The sequence below is a fragment of the Capsicum annuum genome, chromosome 12, assembly GCF_002878395.1.
Source record: "Capsicum annuum cultivar UCD-10X-F1 chromosome 12, UCD10Xv1.1, whole genome shotgun sequence".
Classification (NCBI taxonomy): Eukaryota; Viridiplantae; Streptophyta; class Magnoliopsida; order Solanales; family Solanaceae; genus Capsicum; species Capsicum annuum.
The window spans coordinates 81,195,657-81,223,593 of NC_061122.1; the positions used below are offsets into that span (position 1 = coordinate 81,195,657).

General features: G+C 38.9%; 1 protein-coding gene across 2 annotated transcripts in view; it reads right to left on the reverse strand.

Moving 5' to 3' along the window:
* Positions 1 to 6,410: 6,410 nt before the first annotated feature.
* LOC107850821 (cleavage stimulation factor subunit 50) overlaps positions 6,411 to 27,937 on the reverse strand; it is a 32,412-nt gene continuing 10,885 nt past the window's right edge. Inside the window, exons 4-14 of one of the 2 annotated variants that reach the window (XM_016695592.2) lie at positions 17,757 to 17,826; positions 17,576 to 17,659; positions 17,416 to 17,502; positions 16,906 to 16,976; positions 16,767 to 16,818; positions 10,640 to 10,697; positions 9,547 to 9,647; positions 9,327 to 9,481; positions 8,025 to 8,133; positions 7,236 to 7,292; positions 6,411 to 7,167 (exon numbers count right to left, since the gene is read on the reverse strand). In XM_016695592.2, coding sequence (XP_016551078.1) covers positions 7,012 to 7,167; positions 7,236 to 7,292; positions 8,025 to 8,133; positions 9,327 to 9,481; positions 9,547 to 9,647; positions 10,640 to 10,697; positions 16,767 to 16,818; positions 16,906 to 16,976; positions 17,416 to 17,502; positions 17,576 to 17,659; positions 17,757 to 17,826 — 1,000 coding nt within the window. In that variant the 3' untranslated portion in view covers positions 6,411 to 7,011. Of the gene's footprint in view, positions 7,168 to 7,235; positions 7,293 to 8,024; positions 8,134 to 9,326; positions 9,482 to 9,546; positions 9,648 to 10,639; positions 10,698 to 16,766; positions 16,819 to 16,905; positions 16,977 to 17,415; positions 17,503 to 17,575; positions 17,660 to 17,756; positions 17,830 to 27,937 lie in introns of both variants that reach the window. The other variant, XM_016695591.2, reaches the window with a different exon arrangement.

Consider the following 27,937-nt stretch of genomic DNA (forward strand, 5'->3'; position numbering starts at 1 on the left):
ACAGGGAAAAGACTTAAACTGTGATCCTTAATTCCTTAGCTTTTTAGTCATTTGTTGAGGGAATGAATTACTAGGTGCGCTCCTTGAATTACTAGGTGGGCTCCTTCTCAATCGTAGAATCTAGGAGTGATTGGACCCCAAACTTCAAAGTCAATGTCGTCCCAAGAAGGGACCTAGTGAGGAGTTGAATGGAACCTAAGAGATTTAATAAAGGGGTAAATAAAAAACAAAAGACATTAGAAAGAATAATTTATGATTAAAATTACATGATTTAGGAAATTAGTATTTGAGATAATATCTACGGATCGGGTGAATGAATATATATCTTCTACCCATACCCAAATGGAATTGTCAAGGCTGACAAATGTACTTCACTTCCCTTAAGGTATAATTGCCACTATCCCTTGCGGACGACTGGAGGGAGGATCTAAAGTAAAATGAGGTGATTGATGGTTTGCAAGCCCATTTCGCTATCTAAAACTCAAATGCAGGCCACATCTTTTCAGACCGTAAAGGAAACTTTCCCTAGTTCCTAGGCTAATCTAGTAGTTGTTGTAGAATTGGATCATGGTGTTGCCAATAGCAGGATATTTGAACCCTATGTAAAGTGGTATGTATAAATTCTAAACCAAATAGGCTTTGAAGTAATAATATTCTTCTCGATCGAAGGGGAATAAACTTTGAACCTCTTCTGACCACTAGCAGACACTCTTAATGAAGGGAATATCATTTCTTAAATTGAGAAACGTAAAACTCCATGAATTGATATCTGAGGTCTCCATAAGGACCAATGAATGAAGCATTCTTACAGTCCCAATGGAACATAGGCTTATTTATGGAAATATAGGATGCAACTAAGGGCTTAATCTTCTCCGTCCTAAAAAATAATCTCTATGGAGACCGCTCAAAGAATAAATTTTTTTGGGAAACGGAAGTTGAAGCCTTCAAGACCTCATATGAAGATTTGGTGATGATATTTTGGGGAAAAAAATGTGTAAATGTCTATTAAAGAATGATACAAGCCAAATGGCCATCTTAGCTTTTTATGACATCATGCAAGGCCAACATATGAAGAATCCAACTGCGGGCACATTGGGACAGGAACACGTATGGGGGACCCATTTTGAGCCCACAAAAGATCAATTTTGTGTGTGGAAGGTTGCTTGGTAGCTTGCCTTGATGAGACACCCGAGAGACTCCAAGTGATGAAGAATAATCGTGAAGGCCAAGATGACACAAGGTATTGCATATGTTGAAGTGTGAAGAAGAGCATTAAAGACTCTATGACCGCCCCTTCTTCACATTCTAAGGCAGCCCACTCATTAAGGGTGTCTTGTTCATTTTATGTCCCTTCTTTTCACTCTATAGGCGCCTCACTCATTAAGGTTACCTTGGTCATTTTTTTCTTCATCTTGTAATAGGCTATAAATAGAATATTTTAGGGTTATTTCACTTAGTTGTTGTTTGGTATTGAAAGACACATCTCTTGAGATAGAGTATGGTAATCGTAAGTAGGGTAGCATTAGTGTGGAATCACTAGTGTTGCAAGTTTTCTAGAAATGTTGGTGCTTGAGTGGTGGATTCCCTCTTATGTCCACGTAAAAGCTTGGTGTTTGATTATATGGGTTGTAGGGGTCTTGAGGTTTGATACACATCTTGGTTCTTAGAATTTGTATCTTCTTATGTCAAGTTAACTATCTTTATTTTCATTGAATTTGTTATATTTGTATCTTGTTCTTATTCTCATTTTCTTGTGTTGTTGTCATGGGTTAAAATTCCAGCTTGTGTTTCGGCTTGTGTCTTATGTTGTTGACTGTTTTCGTGTGTTTCGTAGTCATATCGTTATCATTTGGTATCAGAGAAAGGATTGATTTCGTTTCTAAAATATCAATCTTTGGCTTGTTATCTTGAAAATAAAAAAAAAGTGACTGAAAAATCGAAAATCCAAAAGAGAAAGAATCTTTCCTATTTTGGGTGTTTTGGCCAAAATTTGTATCCTAAATTTAGGAGATTTTTATGTGTTTTGGTTGTTTTAGTGTTAGCCCCTTTTTCACTAATACTAAGTGAGACTAGATACAAATTTTGATCCATTTTCGAGTTGTTCTTGGAATTTGAAGGTTGTTGTTTCTTTAAGGATTGGTGGCTTGAAAATGTGTTATTGATGTTATTGTTGAAGATGTGGGCTTGAAAATGTGTTGTTGTTGTTGTGGATTTCAACGTGAACTAAAATAAACAAAAATCATTCAATTTGGAGTTCATTTGGTTTGGTTTCCATTCTTGAATGTTCTTGTTGTTCTTCAGGTTGTGTTGAAGAAGAATCCTCAAAGGAGGTTGTTTGATCTAAAAATCAAGTGAAAGACAGAGTGGTCTTTGTTTGTCTTGGAAATATTTTCAAGACAACACAAAAGGAGAAAGTAGACAATAGGTCTTTCAAAAAGCCTATTGCCAAAAAGGAGAGAGGGCATTTTTTCAAGGTTGACAAAATAGGAAAGGAGACAAGACCCTCAAAAAGGTTGCCTTGCCAAAAAGGTGCAAGAAAATCAAAGCCTCTTGAATTTTGAAAAAGGGATCCAAAGTTTTATTTAGCCTACTATAGCCAAAAATCCGCTCTTCCAAATTGGAGATTGAACAATTCAAGTTGAAAAACAAAAAAAATCTAAATTTCAACAACTCCCAACGCCCAATTCGAGGATGCCACGTGGCTGCCTCGTCACCACCCTCCAAAAATGACCTAAGGCTCAAAATTTCAGATTTCTTAGTTTCCTTTTTCTTGTTCCTTTAGTTTCATTTGTTGGTTCTAGTACTAATTTACAAGCTAGTAATCACCTACTAGATTGTGAGTTGGTTTTGAGTCTGTTTCTTTGTGTTTACATTCCTTGTGTGCCTTTCATCTTTATGATTCGTTGTAAATCCTTGGCACAAGTCCGAACTAGATTTCATTTGAGTCTTTCAAACGAAAATCCACTCCAGACAAGAGTAGAGCTCACCCTTCAACGTCTCACGGGATACAAGCCAACTTACAATACTTATGAGACCAAGTGTGAGGTATCCAAAGAGAGGAGAGTGTGAGGATAATTTTGAGCTAACTTGTTTGTTGTTTTATCTTTGTTGTTGTCTTTCTTGGTACCATGGGTGATACTTTCAAGGATACTTGTGAAGATTTTAAACAGAACCTTGAAAAGTTACGCCAATTGATATCCACACATAGACCACCAAATCCAATTCCTCTTGTCCAAGTGCCACTTAATTGGAAACTCCATTGTGATGAGAACTCCCCAAAGAAGAAAGTGGGCTACCATGACACACTCAAAGGTGAAGACCGAAACTCATGTGAGCTATAAGGTAAAAATGTTATCTCCAAAACTCCTATAAACTTAGAATGTTGTGATGTGGATAGTAGTATCCAAGTGAATGTAATTGGTGGATTGCCTAGAGGAGAATGGCGTGAGTCTTCCCTTTGTAATACTCTTAATATTGCTAGGTTGTAAGAAGATCCAATTCTTGTTGTAAGTAAGCAAGCACTAGTTGATCTTATAGATAACAAAATTGATTCTTGTAAGAATGATTTGTGTCCACCTAGTGCTAGCATTTGTAACATGAATGAGGTTCCATTGCCGAGTAATGAGAGTATTCACGGACTAGTTGACCCTTGTAAAAACCAAGATGAGTCTACGTTGGTATGTGAGTTTCCAACAACTAGTGAGGGTGTGCAAAATGATCAATTGGGTAAAGATGACCTTGATTTGCTTGAATGTTTAGGAAACCCGAATTGTGATTGTTCTTGTGAAAATGGATTTGATTGTGATCCCTTTGTTGTCGGTGGTAATTTGTATCTATGTGGGGATTACTCTTGTAAAAGAGATGGTGGTGCGTGTTTAGAAATTCCATCTACTTTTTCTTTATGTGTTTCTTATGTTAGACATACTCCTAGTGGAGATCTTGGAACTAGTAGTAAGTGCATGCATAAGAGCTCTATATTTGAAGATTTATGAAATGCCTTTCTCAACCCTCTTTTTGCTCATGATATTTCCAATGGTGATAAAGAGGGTATGCTTACTTTTGAGGATGGCACCTAAGGGGAAAGTGAGAAGGGCGGAGACTTAAGCCCTTGGCTACTTCTCCTATTTGACCCCGATAATCTCTTGGGATATGGAAATTGTTATACATCCAACTTGTTGCTTGGTCTACACAACAAGCAAGGCTTGAATGAGGATGATGGTATCCTTCCCTATAATGGAAACTCTTTCTTGAGGATTTGTATCCACTTGAGGGGCCCACATCGTGCAAGGAAAAGAACCCCGACTAAGATGAAGGGTTAAAGAAGGGGAGTCATGAAAGGCTCCAAGAGGGTTCACCATTGTGTGTTTCCAATCTTGACCAAGGTTTTATCACTTGTAGGTCAAGAAGAGAGTCTTCTCTTGAAACTACTTTAAATCAACCTATTTGTGTGATACCCTTCTTATATATGTGTGTAGAGATGGTGGCTTCCATAGCCAACTCCTTCATGCATTTTTCAATAGATTTCTAATGTTTAATACGAAGGATCCTTGGCTATATTTCAAGTATGTACCACCTAGGCATGATGATATTTGCATTAACCCTCACCCTCATGCCATAGGGATGTTTTGCTTGTTTATTCTTTCTTTGGTGTTGCAAGGTATGGATTCGAGGTCGAATCCTTTTGAAGAAGGAAAGGATGATACGAGCCAAACGGCCATCTTAGCTTTTGATGACATCATGCTAGGCCAACACACATGAAGAATCCGGTTGTAGGCACATTGAGGGCACGAGAACACGCATGGGGGACCCATTTTGAGCCCACAAAAGATCAATTTCGTGTGTGAAGGTTGCATGAGAGCTTTCCTTGATGAGATAACCGAGAGAGTCCAAGTGACAAAGAATAATCATGAAGGCCAAGATGACACAAGGGATTGCATATGTTGAAGTGTGAAGAAGAGCTTTAAACACTCCATGACCGTCCCTTCTTCACACTCCAAGGCGCCCCGCTCATTAAAGGCACCTTGGTTATTTTGTCTCCATTTTGTAATAGGTTATAAATAGAGCATTTTAGGATTACTTCACTCGGTTGTTGTTTGATATTGAAAGACTCATCTCTTGAGAAGGAGTGTGGTAACCGTAACTAGGGTAGCATTAGTGTGGAATCACTAGTGTTGCAATTTGGCTAGAAACGTTGGTGCTTGAATGGTGGATTCCCTCGTGTCTAGTAAGAGCTTGGTGTTTGATTATATGAGTTGTACGGGTCTTGATGTTTAATACACATCTTGGTTCTTAAAATTTGTCTTCTTATTTTCATTGCATTTGTTGTGTTTGTATCTTGTTCTTGTTCTTGTTTTCTTGTGTTATTGCCGTGGGTTGAAATTCCAACTTGTGTCTTGTGTTGTTGACTGTTTTCATGTTTTTCGTAGTCGTATCATTATCAAAGAAGATATGAGTACGAAGATTTGAAGATCTAAAAAGCAAGAAAAGATAGGTACGGATGAATTTCGAGAAGACTCGAAGTCTGAACAAGCCCGCTAGAAAGGTATTTCTGGGGGAAAATGGATCATGATGGCTTTTGATATGATCTGGTGTATCCATAACTACAATCAAGCGAAATGTGGCTAAGCCATTTAATACGAAAGAGTGTGAGGCTATTCGCAAGTCTCCTCGGTGTTCTCACCATAGTACTTCACTTTCTTTTTTCCCGCTTTACAGCTTCGATTGACATCACATCCGAGAAGTAAGGTAAATATAGTTTGAACATAAATATAGTTTGAACACCTGACAACCGGAGAAGACACGTGATGGCTAGGGCACATGGCAAAGAGGCCCAAGAGAAATGAGATATTTACAAGATCACCTTTCCAAAGAAGTAACCTCAATGAAGAAAGAGAAGTCCTCCCTAGAAACATACAAGGAATGTGTAAGCCAAAGAAGAAAGGCCGTAATCTAGTGGTGCGGCCAAAGAGACAAAAATAATATATAGGCGAACATCATCTTACAGATCCACCTATGTGTGTCATGAATATTGGCTAACACCCCTAGTGACACTACCACATGCCCTACGTTCATTGATATTAGTACTTTAGGGCTAGCTTTCCCACTGGATTATATCCCGTCCTTGAAACATATAAATAGTTTATTTCCTTCATTTGTAAAGGCATCTTGAATTCCAAGCAATACAATATCAACACTCAGTATGAGTATCAAGTTTCTATCATTTGACTAAGCTTTCTGTACTCTAAATGTACTTTCTACTTTGAATCATCGCCAGAGCTAAGAGCTCAGACCGAGATCTTCAGACAAAGAGCTTACTGCCTCATTAGAGCCTGAAGCTTCATAACACGGTCTCATACTTATTTTACTTGCATTTTTATTTACTAATCACGCAATATTCAACTGCTAATAACTGGATCCAACACTATGCCTGGCCTCATACAAATTTAACTGAACCATTTTTCTAGTGAAACAATATAGGGTACAAGGTTACTGAGAATCCCTAATGGATCATCAAGCTTATGTCCAGATTGTGTAATACTATCAATTAGAAAACTTTGGAAAGAAATGCTGCCAGACAAAATAAAAAACGCCTAAATACATGTCCCTCAAGCAGTATTCAATCTTCCCTTAGAAGCAGCTTGGTTGATCAGCAAAGGACACTTATCAATATAAAGGAGATTAACCGTCATGCCTGACTATTGGACCAACTTGAAACATGCCTCGCAGCTCATTCTTTCCTTTCTCACTTCCATTCACCAACAGAGAGGAAAGAATCTGAGGTAGGGAGGATGTATGAACAAAGCAATAACCGCTTCCATCTACTTAGCTCACTGTTCATCCAAAAGAAGGAATGGGCTTCGCTTAGTTGACCTTCCTCTGAACGGATGTCACTTTCTCTTCTCTCAATTATACAACAAACGAGTGGGCTGAGATTTCTTAGAGACTGTAGCTTATTAAATTACATTGGCATACAACTCTCGTTTTGCTAATGCCACTGGCTCATTAGTGGCACTAAGGGACTTCCATCCAATGCCGAATGGATCGGTCAATCCCACAAGACACAAATGTAGCTTCTACCGGGGAATGCTCAAGCCAACGGGGTGCACCAATATGGTTGGAGGGCCATCTAGCCACTTTTTCTGTAGTCAGAGCATCCCATGCAACAATCTGTGACCAACGCCCAAATTAATCTCGGTAATGTTACCTAGGTACATATTAAAGAAAGCCAAACTTACCTCATTTAGAGATTCATCAATAGATAATACAAATTCTTCTGTATCATTGAAAACAGCCTGCGTCGAACACATTTTTCAATGGTCAATTGTCAACAAGAATGTGAGAGCAAAACATAAGTAGAAATATCAAAGCTCATAGTCAAAACAAAACCAGAAACACTTTGATTGGTGCATATATCCTAATTACAGAAGATGAGCATGAAGATATACGAAATCCATGCGGAGCACTTTCATTAGGTGTTCTCTCTGACTATCACATCTCAAAATCACATGAACTCCAAGCAAGAAATTAACATAATTTTCGAGAGTCGTACATCTTTTGCGAAAAACTATTTTTTGATTTCCATGTGTTGAAATATTGGATTAAGACGAGTCTAAATGGGATACATGGATAGTGAAGATTCATATAGATGACCCACTAACTTCGGATTGAACCGTAGCTATTATTGTTATTCTGATACTTCAAATATGTAAGCTTCTATTATTAATGCAATTCCATAATGATCATGAGCTGCGGCATCGAACAAGCAATTTGGAATCTAAGTAGAAGCTTTCACAAGAATGATAAACTAAAGCCAGCATTCTTGCCATATGAGGCCAAGTATCACACATTCCATGATAAAAAGAAAGCGATATTGCATAAATATGTAACTCCCGATTTTTGCTTCTGTTTAAGCCTATATAAGCTCAACTACAGGTAGTAGACAAATTAGGCTTTGCTATATAGATCCAAAAAAATTGGGACGTGAAATATGAACTCTTCAAAGCAAGCCAAGTGAGCCTGCATACCTGGCAGCGCAAATGTGTATGTGTGGCTCCAAGATATTGTTTGACCAATCTTCCTGTGCCAACTTCCCAAAGCTTCACCGAAGAGTCTTTTGCCGAAGAGAGAATATATCTAGGACATGTTTGAAATAAGCAAAAGCTTGAGTAGGCATCTCAAGCCCCATAAACTACTCCCTCCGTCTCAACTTATATGTCATTTTTTTGCTTTACACACCCTTTAAGAAAATTAATCAAGAAGGGTTTTGACTACTTTAACCTTATTTATATCTAAAAGCTATAATCTATCTTAATTAAATGTCTACTCAATTTATGGGTCATCTCCATTAATGAGTAATTGAGTATGCAATTACCAAAATCTCCTTGCCACATATCAATACAAATGAGTAGAAAATCTAATAGACACTTGAGAAAAATTTAAATTAACAACTTCAACAAGTAATAACACCCCATAATTAAGGACTTTGTAGTCTTCAAGAAAAACAACACTACAGGTAAAATGGGGAAAAATAATAAATTTTGCCTTGAACTTCTAAAACGACAAATAATTTGAGACACCTACTTCCAAAAAAACGACAGATAATTTGAGATGGAGGGAGTATCAAGAATATCTCACATCGAAAGTAAAGCAAGTTCCAAGTGGCTATAAGAAATGAAACCTGATGTGAAATAGAACACATGGTTGCAAATAACAATTTGATACAAAGATGAATATCATTCTCTTTGTCTAAGAGCATGAGCAGTATACCATATAAACATGGTAATCAAGCAGGCTATTACTGGAACTGCTTTCTGACAACATGACGAGAAGCTTCTCATTGGCAGCTCTTTTCACAAGTTCCCCACCCTCTACTCAATGTTATGAAGAAACAAAAACCCTATTTAATTCTAGGCAGTGGTTTAAGTGAATAAACCTCTTCATGTTCTTTTTTCTTTCTTTTGTCTTCTTTTCTCTAATTAAACAAAAGGTCAGTGGTACTAAATAACAATTTGATACAAAGATGAATATCATTCTCTTTGTCTAAGAGCATGAGCAGTATACCATATAAACATGGTAATCAAGCAGGCTATTACTGGAACTGCTTTCTGACAACATGACAAGAAGCTTCTCATTGGCAGCTCTTTTCACAAGTTCCCCACCCTCTACACATTTTTATGAAGAAACAAAAACCCTATTTAATTCTAGGCAGTGGTTTAAGTGAATAAACCTCTTCTTGTTCTTTTTTCTTTCTTTTGTCTTCTTTTCTCTAATTAAACAAAAGGTTCCTGGTACTAAATTGTAAGATGTAACCATATGGGATCTCTAACCTTTGATCCTTTGTAAAATTTGCACTTGTGGCCTCCACCGCTCCATGTGCACCATCTATGGATCGCACACAACTAGCAGTTACCCCATCCCATAACTGAATTGCACCATCTTTGGATGCAGTTACATACATTCCACCAGTAGATGAATACCTAACCTGTAAGGAAATATACCGGTGAGTAAAGAATCCTCTGACCAAAGCATACTACACACCAAACTTACCTGATTAATAGCACCATTGAGACCCATCTCTTGGAAATTTGGTGGCAGGTAGCATTTGAAAGTGTTAATGTCATATAGGTGGGGAATTGGATGATCAGTTCCTGTAACAACCAACATTATCATGAGAAAAATTTAGCTAATCAGCAAGGTGCAAATCATGTTCAATACTGCTGCTGCTTCATCTGAATTAGTTAGCAGTAAATGATAAGAGGGACATATAGGAAAATAGACAATCTTATGATACAGAATCGAATAATTGGTTCGCTAACCAATTTTAACTTATTAGATTCCAAGTCTTAGAAGAAAGCATGCCACCAACTATGGTGGGAATTTTCATTAACAGTTTTGTACTTCATATCAAGTAGATACAACACCTCATGATCTATATTTCCGCTCAGTTGAAGTTCAGATCAATCGTCAACGAGCTGCCTCTCCAAAGCTTCATTTCCCTTTTAAGATTTAGAAACCAACATCACATGTTGATTCAGTCAACCAGGTATCATATCATAGAAGTTTTTTTTTTCTAATTGCCTTTAACATTTGGTTTAATTTTCATTTTGTGGATGACGAAAATGATATTTTGGACTTCATAGGCTCTGATACTTGTTACGGGGATGGCTCTACTCCTTTTTTTACTCACTGCACTCCCTGAATTTTGTAAATAATACAAAGTTACATTTCTTTGATCAGCGGTGAATAATGCAAGAATTAATTATTTAACCAAAATGCCGCCAAAATATCTAGTTAGAAGTAACTGCACAGAATGGATTAGCACATACACAGAATATATTGCATTACGAGATTTGATCATCAATACTGAAAGATGGACAAAAAGATTTTTACACTTAATCGCATAGGCATAGATTGCTTGTTTTATTCTGGTCTAAACCTGTAAAAGTATGACTTCCCTATTTCTCCAGTTTTTGGACAAAAGACATAGATAATTTTAGGGATAAAAAGTTGTCCAACATAGCATCATTGAATCAGCTTTAAATTCACCTCTGAAATAGCATCATCAAATTAGCTTTAAGTTCATCTAACTAGTACATAGCATCCCACAATCCAGTATCTAACTTAAAAGAAATTTACTTGCCTGCCAGAAGATAGTTCCCGGAAGGATGAAATGATACCGACCTTACATTATGTGTATCCTGTTGAAATATTTAATCCAAATCAAGTAGAATAGTTAGTATATATTTATTTATTTTTGATAAAGTAACAACTTGTATTTCTATTTCCAAAAAAAATGAAACCAGCCACAACATGTTACAGGTTCCTAATTACAAGAGAGGAGTATACTTGAAGATCTTCAACCCTATAGTTAAAACTACAAATAGCCTAAGACGTTCATAACTAATTCTAGATCTTCCATATACTCCTGTTTACACCAAAAATGAAACAACACCAAGCAATTCATCTTCAACTTCTGGATAGTGTTGCTCTTGTTCTGGAAACCTCTAAGGTTTCCTTCTTGCCACACTGACCACCATAAACAAGCTGGAATGATTTTCCATCTATCTTTATCTCCAGAGACGTTGGCATAACTACTCCATATCTTCAGGTCTGTGTTACTCTCCCTGGCATATAACTACTCCATATCTTCAGGTCTGTGTTACTCTCCCTGGCATCACCCAGTTTAGTCCCTTCATATTGATGAAAAGATCCCACAAAAGATTGGTAATCCTACAGTGAAGAAACAGGTGAGTAACAGTCTCAGCCTCTTCCCCACATAGGAAACATCTAGGACTCAAATGGAAACCCCTCTTCATGAGGTTTTCCTGAGTCAAAACAGCCTGTTTAGAAAGTAACCAGGTAAAGCAAGACACTTCATAGGGAATTTTGGCTTTCCAAATCAATTTCTAGGGCCACCCATTGATCTGACTGATACAAGGATTGAACTTCTTGTAAGCCCTTTGGACACTGAAATTACCTTGCTTGTGACACTGCCATTCCAAACAGTCTTGGACATTAATATCACCTCTGAATTGTTCCAAAGTTCTATAGAAATCTACTAATCTTTGGATCTCCCAATCATTTAAAGGTCTTCTATAGCTCAAATTCTATCGCCACGGAGGCCTTTTACTGTTGGTTGAGGTTAAATATATCTGGATAAAGGCTTTCAAAGAGCCCTGTTCCAGCCAAATATCTTCCCAGAAGGATACCTGCACACCATTTCCAATCTTGATTTTGTAGTTTCCTCTTAACTTTGGCTAAAGGTTTCTTATGGCTCTCCAAAGACTAGTTCTATGAGTGTTGGTAACCATTTTAGTGGACTAGTGGACTTCCATTTCATATTTTGATTGGATTACCTCCTTCCACAGTGCTTGTCATTTGATGCTACCTCCACACCCATTTCATCAATAAACATTGGTTCTGCGTTTTCAAATTTCTCACCCCCATACCCCCAACCTGTTTGCTCCCAGTCAAAACCTTTCATTTAACCAAATGGAATTTTTTTGGTTTCACTGTTTCCTTCCCAAAGGAAATTTCTTCTCATAGCATCTAGCCTCTCAATAACACCATTAGGAATATGAAAAAGGGACATCATGTAGGTGGGCATGGAATCTAGGACACTAATGATTAGCGTTAGCCCCCAACCCCTAAACCCCAACCCCCAACCCCACCCCCCAATGACAGGTATTGACTCTTCCAATTCACCAATCTTTTTTCACAGTTTTCAATCACTCCATTCCAAATACTTATAGACCTACTTTTAGCTCCAAGAGGCATCCCCAAATACGTAGTAGGGAGGTGACCAATTCTTCCACCAAGGATCCAGGCCAGAGTTGGTAGATTAGGGACTCCATTAATTGGATATAAGAAACTCTTGTTCTAATTGATATGAAGTCCAGATATTACTTCAAAAAGAATAAATATTACTCTCACAATCCGCAGTTGTTCTCTGTTGGCATCGCAGAAGATGAGAGTATCATCTGCATATTGTAAATGTGTGATCTCCAGTTCAAAGCCCATTCTATTTGATACTCTGAAACCCTTTAGCCAAAGGTTTTCTTGAGCAATCTTCAACATCTAATTTAGTCCTTCAATAGCAATGATGAAAAGAAAAGGAGATAGCGGGTCACCTTGTCTTAAACTTCTTTGAGCCGAGAAAAAGCCTGTCGGAGAGCCATTAATAAGAACTGAAAATTTGGGAGTTGTAATACAAAACTACTTCCATCTAAGCCACCTGCCACCAAAACCTCTTCTAGAGAGGGTTTCCAACAAAAACTGCCAATTAAGGTGATCGTATGCCTTCTGTATGTCCAGCTTACAAACAATACCTGGAGCATTGCTTCTGATTCTAGAATCTACACATTCATTTGCCATGAGGATGGCATCCATTATTTGTCTTCCTTCAATAAAGGCCAGCTGTTGAGTGTGCATCACCTTTTGATTCTTTCAATGAGCAATTTGGAGATGATCTTATACACACTGCCAATTAAACTGATTGGTCTGAAATCAGCGAGTTCCTTTGCACCCACCATTTTGGGAATTAAAGCCACAAAAGTAGAGTTGAAGCTTTTCTCAAGAACGCATCTCTCATGGAAATTCCTAATAGCAACAATCACCTTCACACCTATTACCTCCTGGCAAAGATTATAGAAGGCCAAGGTATAGCCATCAGGCCCAGGAGCTTTGTCTCCAGCACAAAGCTTCACGTTATCCCATATCTCTTGGTCTTCAAACTCCTTTTGTAGCATAAGATTATCTTGTTCAAAAAGTTTGTGCCCCTTCCTGCATCCACCTGAAGGTCTCCATATCTCAGTTTCAGGATATAATTTCTGGTAGAATTCCACTACTTCTTTCTTTATAACTTCAGGATCTTTGACAGTTTCTCCACCGACATTTAGCTGACAATATTGTTATGCCTTCTATGTGCATTGGTGGTTCTGTGAAAGAACTTGGTATTATTATCGCCCTGCTTCAACCACTTAACCCTTGATCTTCGTCTCCATGCTATCTATTCATACTTAGCTATGTTCTCAAACTCTAGGAGAAGTTCAGAGCTATGTTCTCAAACTCTAGGAGAAGTTCAGCCTTTGAGTACATCTCCTCTTTAGTTAGAGCTCTTTGGTCCTGGGTTTCCTCAATATTAGCAAGTTGATTGAGTATGTTCTGCTTCTGCAAGGCTACATTGCCCTGGTTTGACTTACACCAATCCCTCAATTTGGACTTCAATGCCTTAAGTTTGAAAGCTAAGACAAAATTAGGCCTTCCTCCATGGACTATAGAGGTCCACCACTCTTTGACCCTCTCCAAGAACCCCTCTGTATGTAACCACCAGTTTTGAATTTGAAGTAAGACCTCATAGAATCCCAATTTCCATATTGCAGCATTATAGGCATTTGATCAGATATTACCCTCTGTAAAACTGTAAAACTGATTGCTTAATGTTTGTGAAGCCTTCATCACATTCATTAGAAATTAGGAACTGATCAAGTCTAGCAGCAACATCATGTCTATCCCCTTTCCTCCAAGTATATTTACCACCAGCTAGCTGAGGGTCCAGCAGTTCCAGGTCTACAATAAATTCAGAAAAATCATTCATTGCTTTTGATATTCTGGAGCAATTCTTCTTTTCGGGAGGGTAACTAACTGTGTTAAAGTCTCCTCAAACCACCCAAGGACCATTGAACAAACCTCTTGCTGATCCAACCTCCCACCATACTTCTTCCTCTTTCTACTCTGTTATTTGGAGCATAAATGCCTGTAGATAGCCAAACAAAATCTTGATTCTTGGCCGTGAACTTGCAGGATATAGAATAAGCTCCTATGCTACTGACATCTCCATCCTAGACTTCCCCATCCCATAGAACTAAAATGCCCCCTCCGGTTCCACTAGCTTCAAGTTGACAAAATTTTACCCCTCGGTTGGCCCACAAGTCTTTAACATTGTTTCTAATACCTCCCTCAATTTTCGTCTCTTGAAAACAGTACACATCAGTTTTCCATCCATGAAGTTCTTGATAACACACCTCTTGTTTGCCTGGTTAAGGCCCCTCACATTCCATGTGATTATCTTCACTGTCATTGGATACATGGAGCAGTGTATCCCCCTTTGCTTCTTGCGTCGTTGCTTCTGAAATTGCTCCTACACTTTAAACTCTTCAATTCTTTTGACCCCTGGATTGATGGTGTTGATTTACTGATCCTCTTACTGATACTCTCCCGCTCATCAGTGGTATTTTTCCTCAAACTATAGATCTTCATGAATAATAATAAAGCTTCGTCTTTACACCCCTTGATGTCCACTCCAAAATCCTTGGCCAATTTGTTGATGTTCTTGTGGATCCAAATTGGAATTTCAAACTCTGGATCGTCTCCTTCCTCTGGGTTGTTCGTTTAAGGGCACAGCTTCCTCAAAAGTAGTCAAACTAGTGTTGACTGCTTCAATTCTCTGAGAACAATCTCCTGACATGCACATGTTCACCAGTGACAAAAATACCTCGAAGGCATCGGGATTAATTCCCTTCACTGTCTCTGTACTCTCTTTCACTGAGGTTTTTCTCTCCCTTGATAATATCACCTGCTTTGTTACGTTCTCCTCTATCTGATGTGGAGTTGTGGGGGAGGTAATTTAAATTAGTCTCAAGTTCCACAATAAGTGGGTCAGATAAAATAAAGAAAGAATTCTCTACCGGAAGCCCAGTTGAAATAAAAAGGACCAAAAGATCTGGCCCAAATTTTTCCCATCATTCAGAGACTTAAAAGGAATATTGTCATTAATCACTGGCACACGTGCTGGGATAGTCGGCCATTTTGAAATCTACAGATCGTACGAAGAACCCACGTACCCTATCACCTCAGTAGACCCTACAAGGCTATCTCCCCCCTTGTGATCGGTCTCTTCTTCGGACCATCGGATATTCATATGTTCTGGGTTACATTCGTCGGAGATCACTCTTGCCAGCGTCTCGACCCGTATCAGCACTTTAAAGGTAAAAACCTTCATGATTCAAGTCCACTGAGCTCGGTACCGATTCACCATCTCCACGCACCTTGAGTCTTGCCCATTTGAGGTGATTACGTAGTTCCGTCTCCTCTTCAGTTCGCATCCACCTTCCACAGAAATTTCCGATCTCACAGAAGACCTTTTGGTACCAAAATTGGAGGGGTAATCCAACTACTCTGATCCAGACTTGATCTAATCGCTAGTGAATGGCGGTTGAGGTCGGCGACCACCACTGAAGACTGAATTTGTAGGATTTCCAGAACCAATTTCCCTTTATTATGTGATCAGCAGTTGTTCTATTGGGAAACTTGAAAAGGAACGGTCACCCCCCAAATCGTAGATATTGATACCATGATAGTGTCTCCAGGTGCTGGCAACCCAAAGTCGAATCTCCAAGAAAGTGACACCTGAGATCTCCTCCGGGAGGGTACCGACGACGCTCTTTGCTAGTGACTGGTTCTGAGTAGTAGGAGTTGTTTCTGAGATAACGAGTGTATTCCCTTTTTGTTGAATCCTAGCACCATTTAATTCTCTTATAGACCATTTACTGCTCCTGACATTGTCTGAGAATAATAAACCCTCCTCCGTTTTCCTGTATGATGTTCCAATTGTCTTCTGGGATTTAGCATTTATGAAGACTGATATTTTGGTAGCTATGTCCATCCATCCAGAATTTAATGACCACTCAGGGATGATGATGACAGCTCTTCTCTTGTCCTGCAACTTTATAATGCTAATATAACGACCAAATTTGTTGTAGTTTCTTGAGCAGCAAAACTCTGCAAAGTGATCCCGGTGTTTCCATCGGCGTACAGCATACCCATGACTTTTCGATGCTTCCTGGAGAGTGTATACTAGCCACTCCATCGTCTTCTGGTTAAAACACAACCTTGTCACCATGTTGCGACCTCTCTCTACCCAGTCATACCATGTGCTCTGGAAGTTACCCTGGTGATGTCATAAGATTTGAAACCAACGGAGAAATAGATGGTGTCGTCCCCCATAGTATTGATGGAAATTAAAAAAAAAAAAAGGAGGTTTGAGAAAGAAAGGAAGGAGGTAGATTTTCTGGCAATGGTAGATCGCCGGAAGAAGGTTCTACCAGAAGGGGCCACTAAATGTTTTTCTTGGTCAAAGTGCCTGGGAGCATATGAGACTCATTTTAGGTAAAGAGTTTCATTATCACATCCATCATATAACTTCAATTTAGTTAGTATATTTTCTAAACTAAATTCAAGCTTAATGTTTGGTCTCAAAAGTTCCTGACCTGAATCACTCTAAATGCTCTCTTTGCTACTGTTTTGGAAAAATCAAAGAACCTGAAAGAATCCAAAAGGAAAGAGTAGTTAGGTCATATGGCAATGACAAACATATTAGGCAACTTCACAGTAAATAATAAGTTGTACTTGATGGTGCGATCTTTTGCTCCAGATATGAGTACTGTATTTTGCGGATGAAAGTCCACATCATTTATTGGCTGCAGTGATGTACACATTTTGGTTAAGAAGCAGGGAAAATCCTGAGACAGTCGCACCTAAGAGACTGAGATTCATAGGAATAAAGTGAGAGGATGTGCTATCAATAATGGAAGGGAAGCACACCAGCCACAGATAATTTGGCGTTCAACTTACTCAGCTATATACTCCCTTTAAACTAAAATGATAAAAGAGATATGGGTCCACTTTTTATTTCTTTTACCATTTTAAAAAGAATTGAGAGGAGCATCCACAGGCAAACCATCATACAAACAAGTCCAGTTAACTTTAATTTTGTTAAAAATAATCCAGAAACCTTCCTACTTAAATAGTGAATAACGAGAGATATTTTGAACCAATATTCAAATTAACTGACCTAGAAAAAGTTAATTCCGGGACACTGAATCAAGAAATGTAAGTATCACACTATCAAGATCTTACTTGTTGATGATCATAAAAAGTCCGTATAACAGGCCTCACTGGGTCATCCCTAGCGTCTGGCTGCATCATTTGCTTAACTTTTGCAATCTGCAGAAGTTAACGATTTCGTTTGAGAAGTAGAAGGATGAAAGTTAAGAGTTCTAAAGAAATAATACGATACCTCAAACAATTTAATTGATGCGTCCGCACTTCCAGTAGCAAGAAATCTTCCATCAGGACTAAATCTGGCACACCTTGCAACGTTCTAACAGGAAATTCTTGTGTTACAATTTAATGCCTGAAATCGGCAATTGAAACAAAGATGAGAGCTCAAACAACCTACAGTTTGTTTAAGATATAACCTTGTGCTCGGAAATATGTCGTGACTCGTGCTTTGGGATATTTTTTGACGGCCCTTTTGTATCATTCACGCTACTGTTGCAAAGCAAATTGAATTAACAACTCCACCAAATGACAAGCTTAACATCACTCATAAATTTGTTTCAAGAAAGAAAGAGATATTTATCACACACATCCAGATAGAGCCAGGAAATGGTCTTTTCTGGGAGGGTTGAAATGGACAGATAAGTTTGGGAATCCTGAAATCTGCAAGTGGGTCCACTCTGTAAATCTTGAGACATTCTTATTAGGTCAATGATCATGAGATGCATTTTGATGGCTCACTATAGTGTATAAGCCACTGCTAGATCTCTTGATGCACGAATCAAAAGGATCTTAAGAAGGGTCAGACATACAGTGTCCACACAGAAGAGTTCTATGATTGACATGACTTGGCTCAAAATGAAAGTTGTTACAGAACAAAGGTTCACCCTCATGCATAAATTTAGAATAGAACTTAATTAATAAACAGTGTGTGTTATGGCCCCTAGTTCTGGATCGAGTCGCTAGACGACTAACTTGAAAGTCAGACCTAACGTTTTGGTCTAAGCCCTTGTTTTTGTTTCGTGACTTATCTATGATTGCTGAATTTTGCAGTTCATTCAGGGAACTGCAGACCTAGGAACTTGTTTGAGAAAGTTCCGACTCTCTTGATAAAATCCAACTTTTTTTATTAATAACATCAACAACAACAACAACAACAACAAACCCAGTATATTCCCACATAGTGGGGTCTGGGGAGGGTAGAATGTACGCAGTAGAGAGGCTGTTTCCGATAGACCTCCGGCTCAAGACAAAAGACATTAAACAGAAACATCAAAATCGTAGAACATGATACAAATAAAATAGGTACGACACTCGCAATTAGAGAAAAGAAAAAAGAAATACATACGTAAATCAATAACTATAGCCATAAATAAATAGATAAATACATAAATTTGCCAACAAACAACAGCAAGTCCACCTACTTACTGACTACTACTCCTCCGCACCCTTAGCCCTCTACTCTAATGCTTTTCCTCCATAACTTTCTATCCAGGATCATGTCCTCAATCAGCTGTAACTGCTCCATGTCACGTTTAATCATTTCTCTCCAGAGTTTTTTCGGTCTACCCCTATCCCGCTTGAAACCTTCCAAGGCCAACCTCTCACACCTACGAACTGGGGCATCCATGCCCCTCCTCATCACATGACCAAACCATCTCAACCTCACTTCCCGAATTTTATCCTCCACCGACACCACTCCCACCTTCTCTCGAATAATTTCATTCCTAACCCTATCCGCCCTAGTGAATCGACACATCCAGCGTAACATTCTCATTTCCGCCACCTTCAACTTTTGGATATGAGAACTCTTAACCGGCCAACACTCTGCTCCATACAACATAGCAGGCCGGACTGCAACTCTATAGAATTTGCCTTTCAGTTTGAGGGGCACCTTCTTATCGCATAAAATTCCCGAAGCAAGCCTCCATTTCATCCAACCTGCCCCATGCGGTGAGATACATCCTCATATATCTCTCCATTCCCCTGAATCGTAGACCCGAGATACTTAAAACTATCCCTCTTGCAAACCACCTGAGAATCCAACTTTACTACCACCTCCTCCTCTTGCCTCGAGTCACTGAACTTGCACTCCAAATACTCCGTTTTGGTCCTACTCAACCGAAAACCTTTAGACTCCAGGGTCTCTCCAAATCTCCAGCTTATCATTAACCCCTTGTCGCGATTCATCGATCAGAACTATATCATCCGCGAAAAGCATACACCAAGGCACCTCGCCTTGTATATTCCACGTCAGCACATCCATTACCAAAGCGAATAAAATCGGACTAAGAGTTGATCCCTGGTGCAACTGTATCAAGACTGGGAAACGCTTAGAATCTCCTCACTTCCTTACCCGAGTCTTCGCTCCCTCATACATGTCCCTAATCGCTCTGATATACGCCACCGGAACCCCCCTCTCCTCCAAGCAACTCCAAAGAACCTCCCTAGGAACCTTGTCATACGCCTTTTCCAGGTCTATAAACACCATGTGAAGATCCCTCTTCCTCTCTCTATACTGCTCCACCAGTCTCCTCACAAGTCTCCGCACAAGGTGAATTGCCTTAGTCGTGGAGCGACCAGGCATAAAACCAAATTGGTTCGCCGAAATAGACACAATCTTCCTCAACCTCCGCTCCACCACCCTCTCCCAAATCTTCATCGTGTGACTCAACAACTTAATACCCCGGTAGTTGTTGCAACTCTGAACGTCACCCTTGTTCTTTTATTAATAACATCAACTCTCTTAAATGGTAACAAACTAGAAATAGAAAAAGCCCTATAAAACTGAATTAACAAGAGTTCTAATCCACTAAGGAAAGTTTTATTCTACTAACAAAATTATTTAGAAAAAAAACATCATTATCAATCCTATTAATTCTTGCGTTGGGAATATTGTTTTCCGACAAAAGCATCAATAACATTATCCCCTTCCTGGAGAAAAAGCTTGTCCTCAAGCTTGAAGTTTGGAAAGGCAGATTTGAAATGATGCACTGTCTCCCAAGTGGAGTCCTCAACAGATAGGCCGCACCACTGCACCAAAACTTCCCAATTACCACGATTCAGACGCGATTTAAGCACGAAGCAAGGGGTGGGAACAACACGTCCTTCTTCAATTGGTGGAAGAGTAGGTAGAGTTGTAGGTACCTCACCCTTAAATGGCTTAAGAAGTTACAAATGAAACACATCATGAAGCAACCTGCAGGTAAACCAAGCTGATAAGCAACAGACCCAATGCGCTTCAAGACTGCAAAAGGACCATAATATTTTGGTGCAAGCTTATGATGGGCGCGACTAGTCAAAGTTTTTTGGCTATATGGATGTAGATTTAAATAGACATAAGATTCTGGAGAAAATTCCACATCACGATGTCCCTAATCATAAACTGCTTTCATCTTGTGTTGCGCCTGTTGGAGCTTAGCTCGAAAATCCTGTAAGGCAACATCTCGATCAATTAATGCTCGGTCTACAACATCAACTCAAGATGAACCAGCCATGTAGGACTGCAACCGAGGAGGCTCACGACCATAAACAACTTGAAATGGGGATGCGTGAAGTGCTGAATTAAGAAGTGTTGTAGCAAAATTCAGCCCAGGGAATCCAGTTTGTCCATTTTGTAGGACGATCACCTACCAAGCATCGCAAATACATCTCTATCATGCAATTAACAACCTCAGTTTGACCTTCCGATTGTGGATGATAAGCAAATGAAAAGTTTAATTTCGTCCCACATAAACGAAACAATTCTTTTCAGAAAGTACTAGTGAAGAGGGCATCTCGATCACTAACAATTAATTCCGGTATCCCATGTAAACGGACAATATTCTTAAAGAAAATCTTTGCTATAGAAGATGCGTTATATGGATGAGCATTATATGGATGAGCAAGGGGGATAAAATGTGCATATTTAGAGAATCTGCCCACAACCACCAATAACATTGTTTTTCCACCTGATTTTGGTAGGCCATCCATAAAATCCATTGAGATATCCGATCAAATTTGATTAGGCAGTTGTAAAGGTTGTAACAGTCCCGCAGGACTCAAATTGACAGCCTTATTACGCTAGCAAACTGAACAGGCAGCAACATAATCCTTGATAGTTGTCTTCATAACAGGCCAATAAAAATCCTTGTGAATACGTAGCATGGTCTTCTAAATGCCTTCATGGGTGCTATCATGAATCCCCGACAAGACAGAATTTACCAATGGTGAGTTGGTCGAGAGATAGACCTTATCTTTGAAGACAACAACCCATCTCGAAACACCCAATCGTTATTCATCTCTCCCTGTTCAATTTTAGCTCGAAGTTCCTGAAGAATTGGTGATTGCTTGACATCTGCCCGGACTTCCTCGAATATCAAAACTTTCGACTGACAAATAACAAATAACATATCTCCAACCTTTTCTCACAGTGATAATGCATCTGCTGCAGTATTCAATCTCCCAACCTTGTATCCACTCGAAAATCGAACCTCATCAACTTGCTAAGCCAACGTTGTTGAGAAGTAGTAAGATGTTGATCTAGCAGGTATTTAAGGTTGTAATGATCTGTTCGAATTAGAAAGGCTCGACCCAAGAGATAGGCCTCCATTGTTAAACTACCTTTGTCAAGCCTATCAATTCACATTCATAAGCTGGAAGTTTCAAGTGTTGATCAGCTAGCTTACAACTAAAAAAAAGCAATGGGGTGCCCTTGTTGTTGAAGGATTGCTCCTATTCCAACACCCGATGCATCACACTCAACAAATTCTTCTATGAAGTTTGGTAACTGTAACACTGGGGCAGCAACTAATGCCTTTTTAAGAATTTCGAAAGAAGCAAGTGCATCGTCATTCCACTTAAAAGCATGTCGCTTAAGCATACTTATTAAGGGGGCAACAATCAAACTGTAATTCTTGATGAATTTACGATAATATCCTGTCAAGCCTAAGAATCCCCGCAACACTGTTGTTGACTGTGGTCGAGGCCAGTACATTACGGCCTCAATTTTGCCAGCATCAACTGACACACCTATGTTGGAGACTGTGTAGCCCAAATAAGCTACTTGATTTTCGCCAAAGGAACATTTGAATTTTTTTAAATAGAGGCGATGAGCTTGCAACAACTCAAAGATGAGTCGGATGTGTACCAGATGATCCTTCCAACTCTTGTTATACACAAAGATGTCATCAAAAAATACAAGTACAAACTAACATAGGTACCTTCGAAATACCTCATTCATTAATGCTTGAAAGGTAGAAGGAGCATTAGTCAATCTGAATGGCATGACAAGGAACTCAAAATGACCATGATGAGTTCTGAAAGCTGTCTTCTCAACATATGCAGAGTCCATGCGGACTTGATGATAACCCGAGCGAAGATCAAGCTTCGTGAAAAATTGTGTCATGCAACTCTTCAAGTAATTCCCCCACCACTAGAATTGGGACTTTGTCCTTTACTGTTTTGGCATTTAGCTCCCTATAATCCACACAAAAACGCCATGTTTCATCACGTTTTCAGACCAGCAGTATAGGTGATGAGAATGGGAAATGACTGGGTCGAATAATGCCTTGCTGGAGCATTTGATCACACTGTTTCTCAATCTCATCTTTCTGCCACCGGATCAGTTCCTGGTAGTAAACATATGCGATGATCACAAGAACGCCTAGTAGGCAAACCTGCAGGTTCTTGGAACAGCTCATCAAATTAGGCTAATACTTTCTCCAGCTCACCTTGCTTATAATCCTGCAGAAGATGTAGGTGTGGCTAAAATAATTGTTATTGTCCATGTAGAATGATTTGCTTCCCTTTTACTTGAAAGCTCATGGTTAATAACGCAAAATCCCACAGAATAGGGTCGAGTGTTTGCAACCACTTGATACCTAGGACAATGTCAAAAGCATCCAAAGGAATCACATATAAATCAACATTGAAGGAATGGTTAGCTACAGAAAATTGCACTACCATGCAAATGCCCAAACTGGAAATTTTCTCTCCATTTGCCACTGATGCATAGAGATTTCTTCGACGTTGGATAGGCAAATCTAAACGTTGGGCAGCCGTAGAGCTAATAAAATTATGTGTACTGCCTGAACCAACTAAGCTAAGCAACAACTTCTTATCAATTACAGCCTGCAACTGCATAGCATCTACATGTTGTTTGCGTGTGATAGCATGGAGTGAGATGGCAGGCTCTCCACTATTCGTTGGTACATCTTCAGATTCCAAACGGCTTGCAATGTATATTATCTACAAGATGTTTGTTTGTGATGGCATGGAGTGAGATGGAAGGCTCTCCACTTTCTGTTGTACGTCTTCAAATTTTGCATTCTGTATTTCGAGCCAAAGTAGCTTTTTGCACTGATGGCCTTGAACATAAGTATCATCATAGTTGTAGCACAACCCCTTTGCTCGTCGGGCAGCCATCTCAGCACGAATCAACCTTTTCACAGAACGATTAGTAGCAATTACCTTAGCCCCCGGAGTTACTGCTGCAGCGGTAGTCTTTGAGGTTGAATTATAAGCCCCTTTGTGTGCCAGAAGAAATTTGTATCTTCTTCTCGAATGCTCTCGCCAAACTCATTGCTTGTACTAGGTTAGATGGGTTTTGTAATTCAACATCGAGACGAATCAAATCAACTAAACCAGTTGTATACACATACAAATGATGCATGAGCCAACATCCTTTGGAAGTCCCTCTGATAATTTTCATCAGAACCAGTTTGTTTCAAGTTGATCAATTACCCTAATGGATTGCTTTTCATTGGTAGGCCAAATCGAAGAGTATAATATTCTTTGAAGAACCCCATGTTAAATTTGGTTCCTCCAGTTCTAGCTGATAAACCCACAATTGCGCCTCCCCTACCATGTGAAAAACAGCTATGCCTACTTTTTCTTGTTGTCGGTACGCTGGTTAGCGAAAAATTTCTCACAACTATGAAGCCAAATAACAGGATCTTGTCGTCCATCATAAGTAGGAAAGTCTAATTTAATCTATCTGGGAACTATACCTTTTCCTGCATTGTTGTCGTCTGTTGTTGTTTCTTCCTCCTAGATGCACGTCCAGTTGTTCGCTTGTGTTACTGGTTTGTTGGATAGAAGCAGCACTATTGTTTCCAACTTCAACTCCCTTTGCATCTGCCATGGTGCAGATGAAGGTTTCAATTTGTTGCGATAGTTGCTGGAATTTGGTGTCAATCCTTGCTTCCGAAGCTGCTACTTTTGCTTCGATCTGAGTTTGGGCTTCCAGTAACAGACTTTGCAGCCTTGTTTCTATAGTACTCTCGTCCATGGTGACAAGCTCTGCTACCAAATTGTTATAGCCCCTAGTTCTGGATCGAGTCGCTGGACGACTAACTTGAAAGTCAGACCGAACGTTATGGTCTAAGCCCTTGTTTAAGTTTCGTGACTTACCTATGACTGCTGAATTTTACAGTTCATTCAGGGAACTGCAGACCTGGGAACTTGTTTGAGAAAGTTTCGACTCTCTTGATAAAATCCAACTTGTTTTATTAATAACATCAACTCTCTTAAATAGAGGTTTACAGTAGCAAAGAGTCCTAATAAACTAAAAATAGAAAAAGCCCTATAAAATGACTTAACAAGAGTTCTAATCCACTAAAGGAAAGTTCTATTCTACTAACATCTTGCGTTTGGAATATTGTTTTCCGACAAAAGCATCAATAACAGAGTGTTGATTTGTGAATACCTAACTAGGATAGGGTCTGATTTTGTAGGATCTAAATTGATCTGATATACTACTAAGAAGTTTAGAAAATTAGATCAAATAAAATCATCCTTGATTCTCAAATCACATAGAATCAAAGGATATGATTAATAGTTTGTTTGTTTTTCTCTTTATATTTGTACCTCTACAGATGAATAAAATGTACATTTTTGGTACCAAAACTAACATGGTATCAGAGCAGCTTTATTCTTGTGTTACTTATGAATAAAACAGCACCTCCTGGGCTACGTTACCAAGTAGGATCAATAGAAGCTGAGAATTCTGTTGACAAAGTTCTGATCAAAACAACAATGAAGTCGTGGTGTAATTTTCGCAAAAAACACGAGCAAACTCGTGAGACTTGCTGGAATATCCATGGGAAATCGCCTAGCAGGAATAAAAAAAGTGCAAACAGCCATGGCAGCCAAACCTTTCAGTGTACCAGTGAAGAACCAGGGCTGCAATCTTCTTCAAAAATGTCATCATTCACCAAGGAGCAATTAAAGCTACCGCCCACACTTCTCCAATCTTATCTCCAAACCAGTAAACATGGACTTTCTACTCCCACTTGTTCTTTTTCCCAAACAGGTAACGTACCAACTATTTTTTGAGAACCGATTCAAGTAGTATAAATTCTCGGATCACAGATCCAGGGTCCAGCGATCACGACATGGAATTCGTCTTTTCTAGACTTACACTCCTTCAGCAGGAAATTAAAAAGTTAAAGTTGTTAGATGGTTCCTTCTCAGCAATTGCTGGAGAAGGGACAGTCAAACTAACCCCCTTTTTAACTCTTTTTAATGTCCTTGTTCCAAAATTGTCTCATAATCTTTTGTCCATCAGCAAATTGACTCAAAACCTCAATTGTCGTGCTATCTTTGACTCTCTTTGAGGTATATTTCAAGACAAGGTCTCGGAGAAGATGATTGGCAATGGTAGAGAGTCTGAAGGTTTCTATTTTCAAGAAAATGGTCACAATTCAGTAATTTATAGTTCAACCTGTTTGAACTCTATTCTAGTTGATAATGAAATCATGTTATGGAACTTTATACTTGGTCATCCTAGTTTTCATTACTTAAAACTCTTGTTACCTCAGTTGTTTATGAATAAAAGTACACCTCTTTCCAGTGTGAATTTTATAAAATGGCTAAACACAGACGTTCATCTTTTTCTTTCAAAAATTACCATGCCACAAAACCCTTTAAGTTAATCCATAGCAATGATTGGGGACATTCTAGAGTTGCAACTGTAAATGGTAAAAGATGGTTTGAGAGTTTCATAGATGATCACACTAGACTAACTTGGATGTATCAATTGAAAGACAAAAGGGGAAGTAAAACATGTATTAGAGGTTTTTTTATGTTATGGTTGAGACACAATTTCACAAGAAGATCCAAATATTTCGGAGTGATAATGGGAGAGAGTTTTTTAATGACCATCTAGGCAATTTTTTCACTTCCAAGGGAATAGTGCACCAAAGTTCATGCCCTGATACACCCCAACAAAATGGAGTAGCTGAGAGAAAAAATAGACATCTTATGGAGGTAACTAGAGCTTAATATTCACAAGTGGAGTCCCTAAATTTCTTTGGGGAGAAGCTCTTTTGACATCCACCTAGCTCTTTTAACATCCACCTATCTTATCAATAAGATGTCTTCCCGTGTTCTGGGTTTTAAAACCCCTTCCAGTAAGTTCAAGACAATACTTTCCTACTTTTAGATTGACCACAAATCTATCTTTGAAAGTCTTTGGGTATAGCGTATTTGTTCATGTTCATGATCATAATAAGATTAAACTTGATCCACGTGCTAAAAATGTTTTTTTGTTGGCTATGCCCCTTAGTCAAAACGGATACAAGTGTTATGACCCAAATACTATGAAGGCTATTGTCACAATGGATGTCACCTTTTCTAAATCTCAATTGTTTTTCAGAACTCATCTTCAGGGGGAGAAACATAGTGAACAGACGTGGGATAATAAGGATCCTCATGATCTCACATGTCAGAAACAAAAGGATTCAGGTTTTATAATAGATATAGGATATAGTACTTTTGATAATAACATCCTCGATAAGGTAAGAGATCCCAACTCAAATAGTGAAAATAAGGAAATTAAGACGATAGAGCGTTTTCATGATATAATTAATGACAAAGACAGAGAACAAACAAAGGAATTACAGGTTAACATAAGAAGAAACCGGAATAAAGAAAAAGAGACTAAGGACTCTCATCGGAACCAAGTTTCCACCCCGCAAGATCTCACTGATATACAAGGTAATTCTCCATAACCTAATTCTAATTTACCCCTTGTTTCTTTAGACCTTGACCTACCAATTGTCAAACATAAAAGGGTAAGAAAAGTCAAACTATCCATTGTCAAGTTTTGTGTCATATAGGAAACTTATCCCCTTCCTGTATAGCTTTCTTTCTCAATTACTAGGAATGGAGATACCGACAAATGTGCAGGATGCTTTAAACGTTCCTGAGTGGAAAGAGGCAATTCTAGAGGAGATGAATGCTCTTGAGAGAAATGAAACCTGAAAAATGGGGGAACTACCACATGGAAAGAGAACAGTGGGCTGCAAATAGGTTCAGATAGGCCATTAGAGAGGTATAAGGCACGTTTGGTAGCAAAAGCAGACCTACGAGATTGACTATCTTAAGACATTCGCTCCAGTTGCCAAGTTGAATTCAACTAGGGTTCTTCTAACCATTGTTGTCAACCTTGATTGGCCCCTTCAACAACTTGATGTGAAGAATACATTCATGAATGGGAAACTCGAAGAGAAAGTCTACATGGATAAAGAAAAGTAGAGTGCGCAAGCTAAAGAAATCTCTCTACGAGCTCAAACAATCTCCAAGAGCTTGGTTTGAGAGGTTTACATAGTTTGTAAAA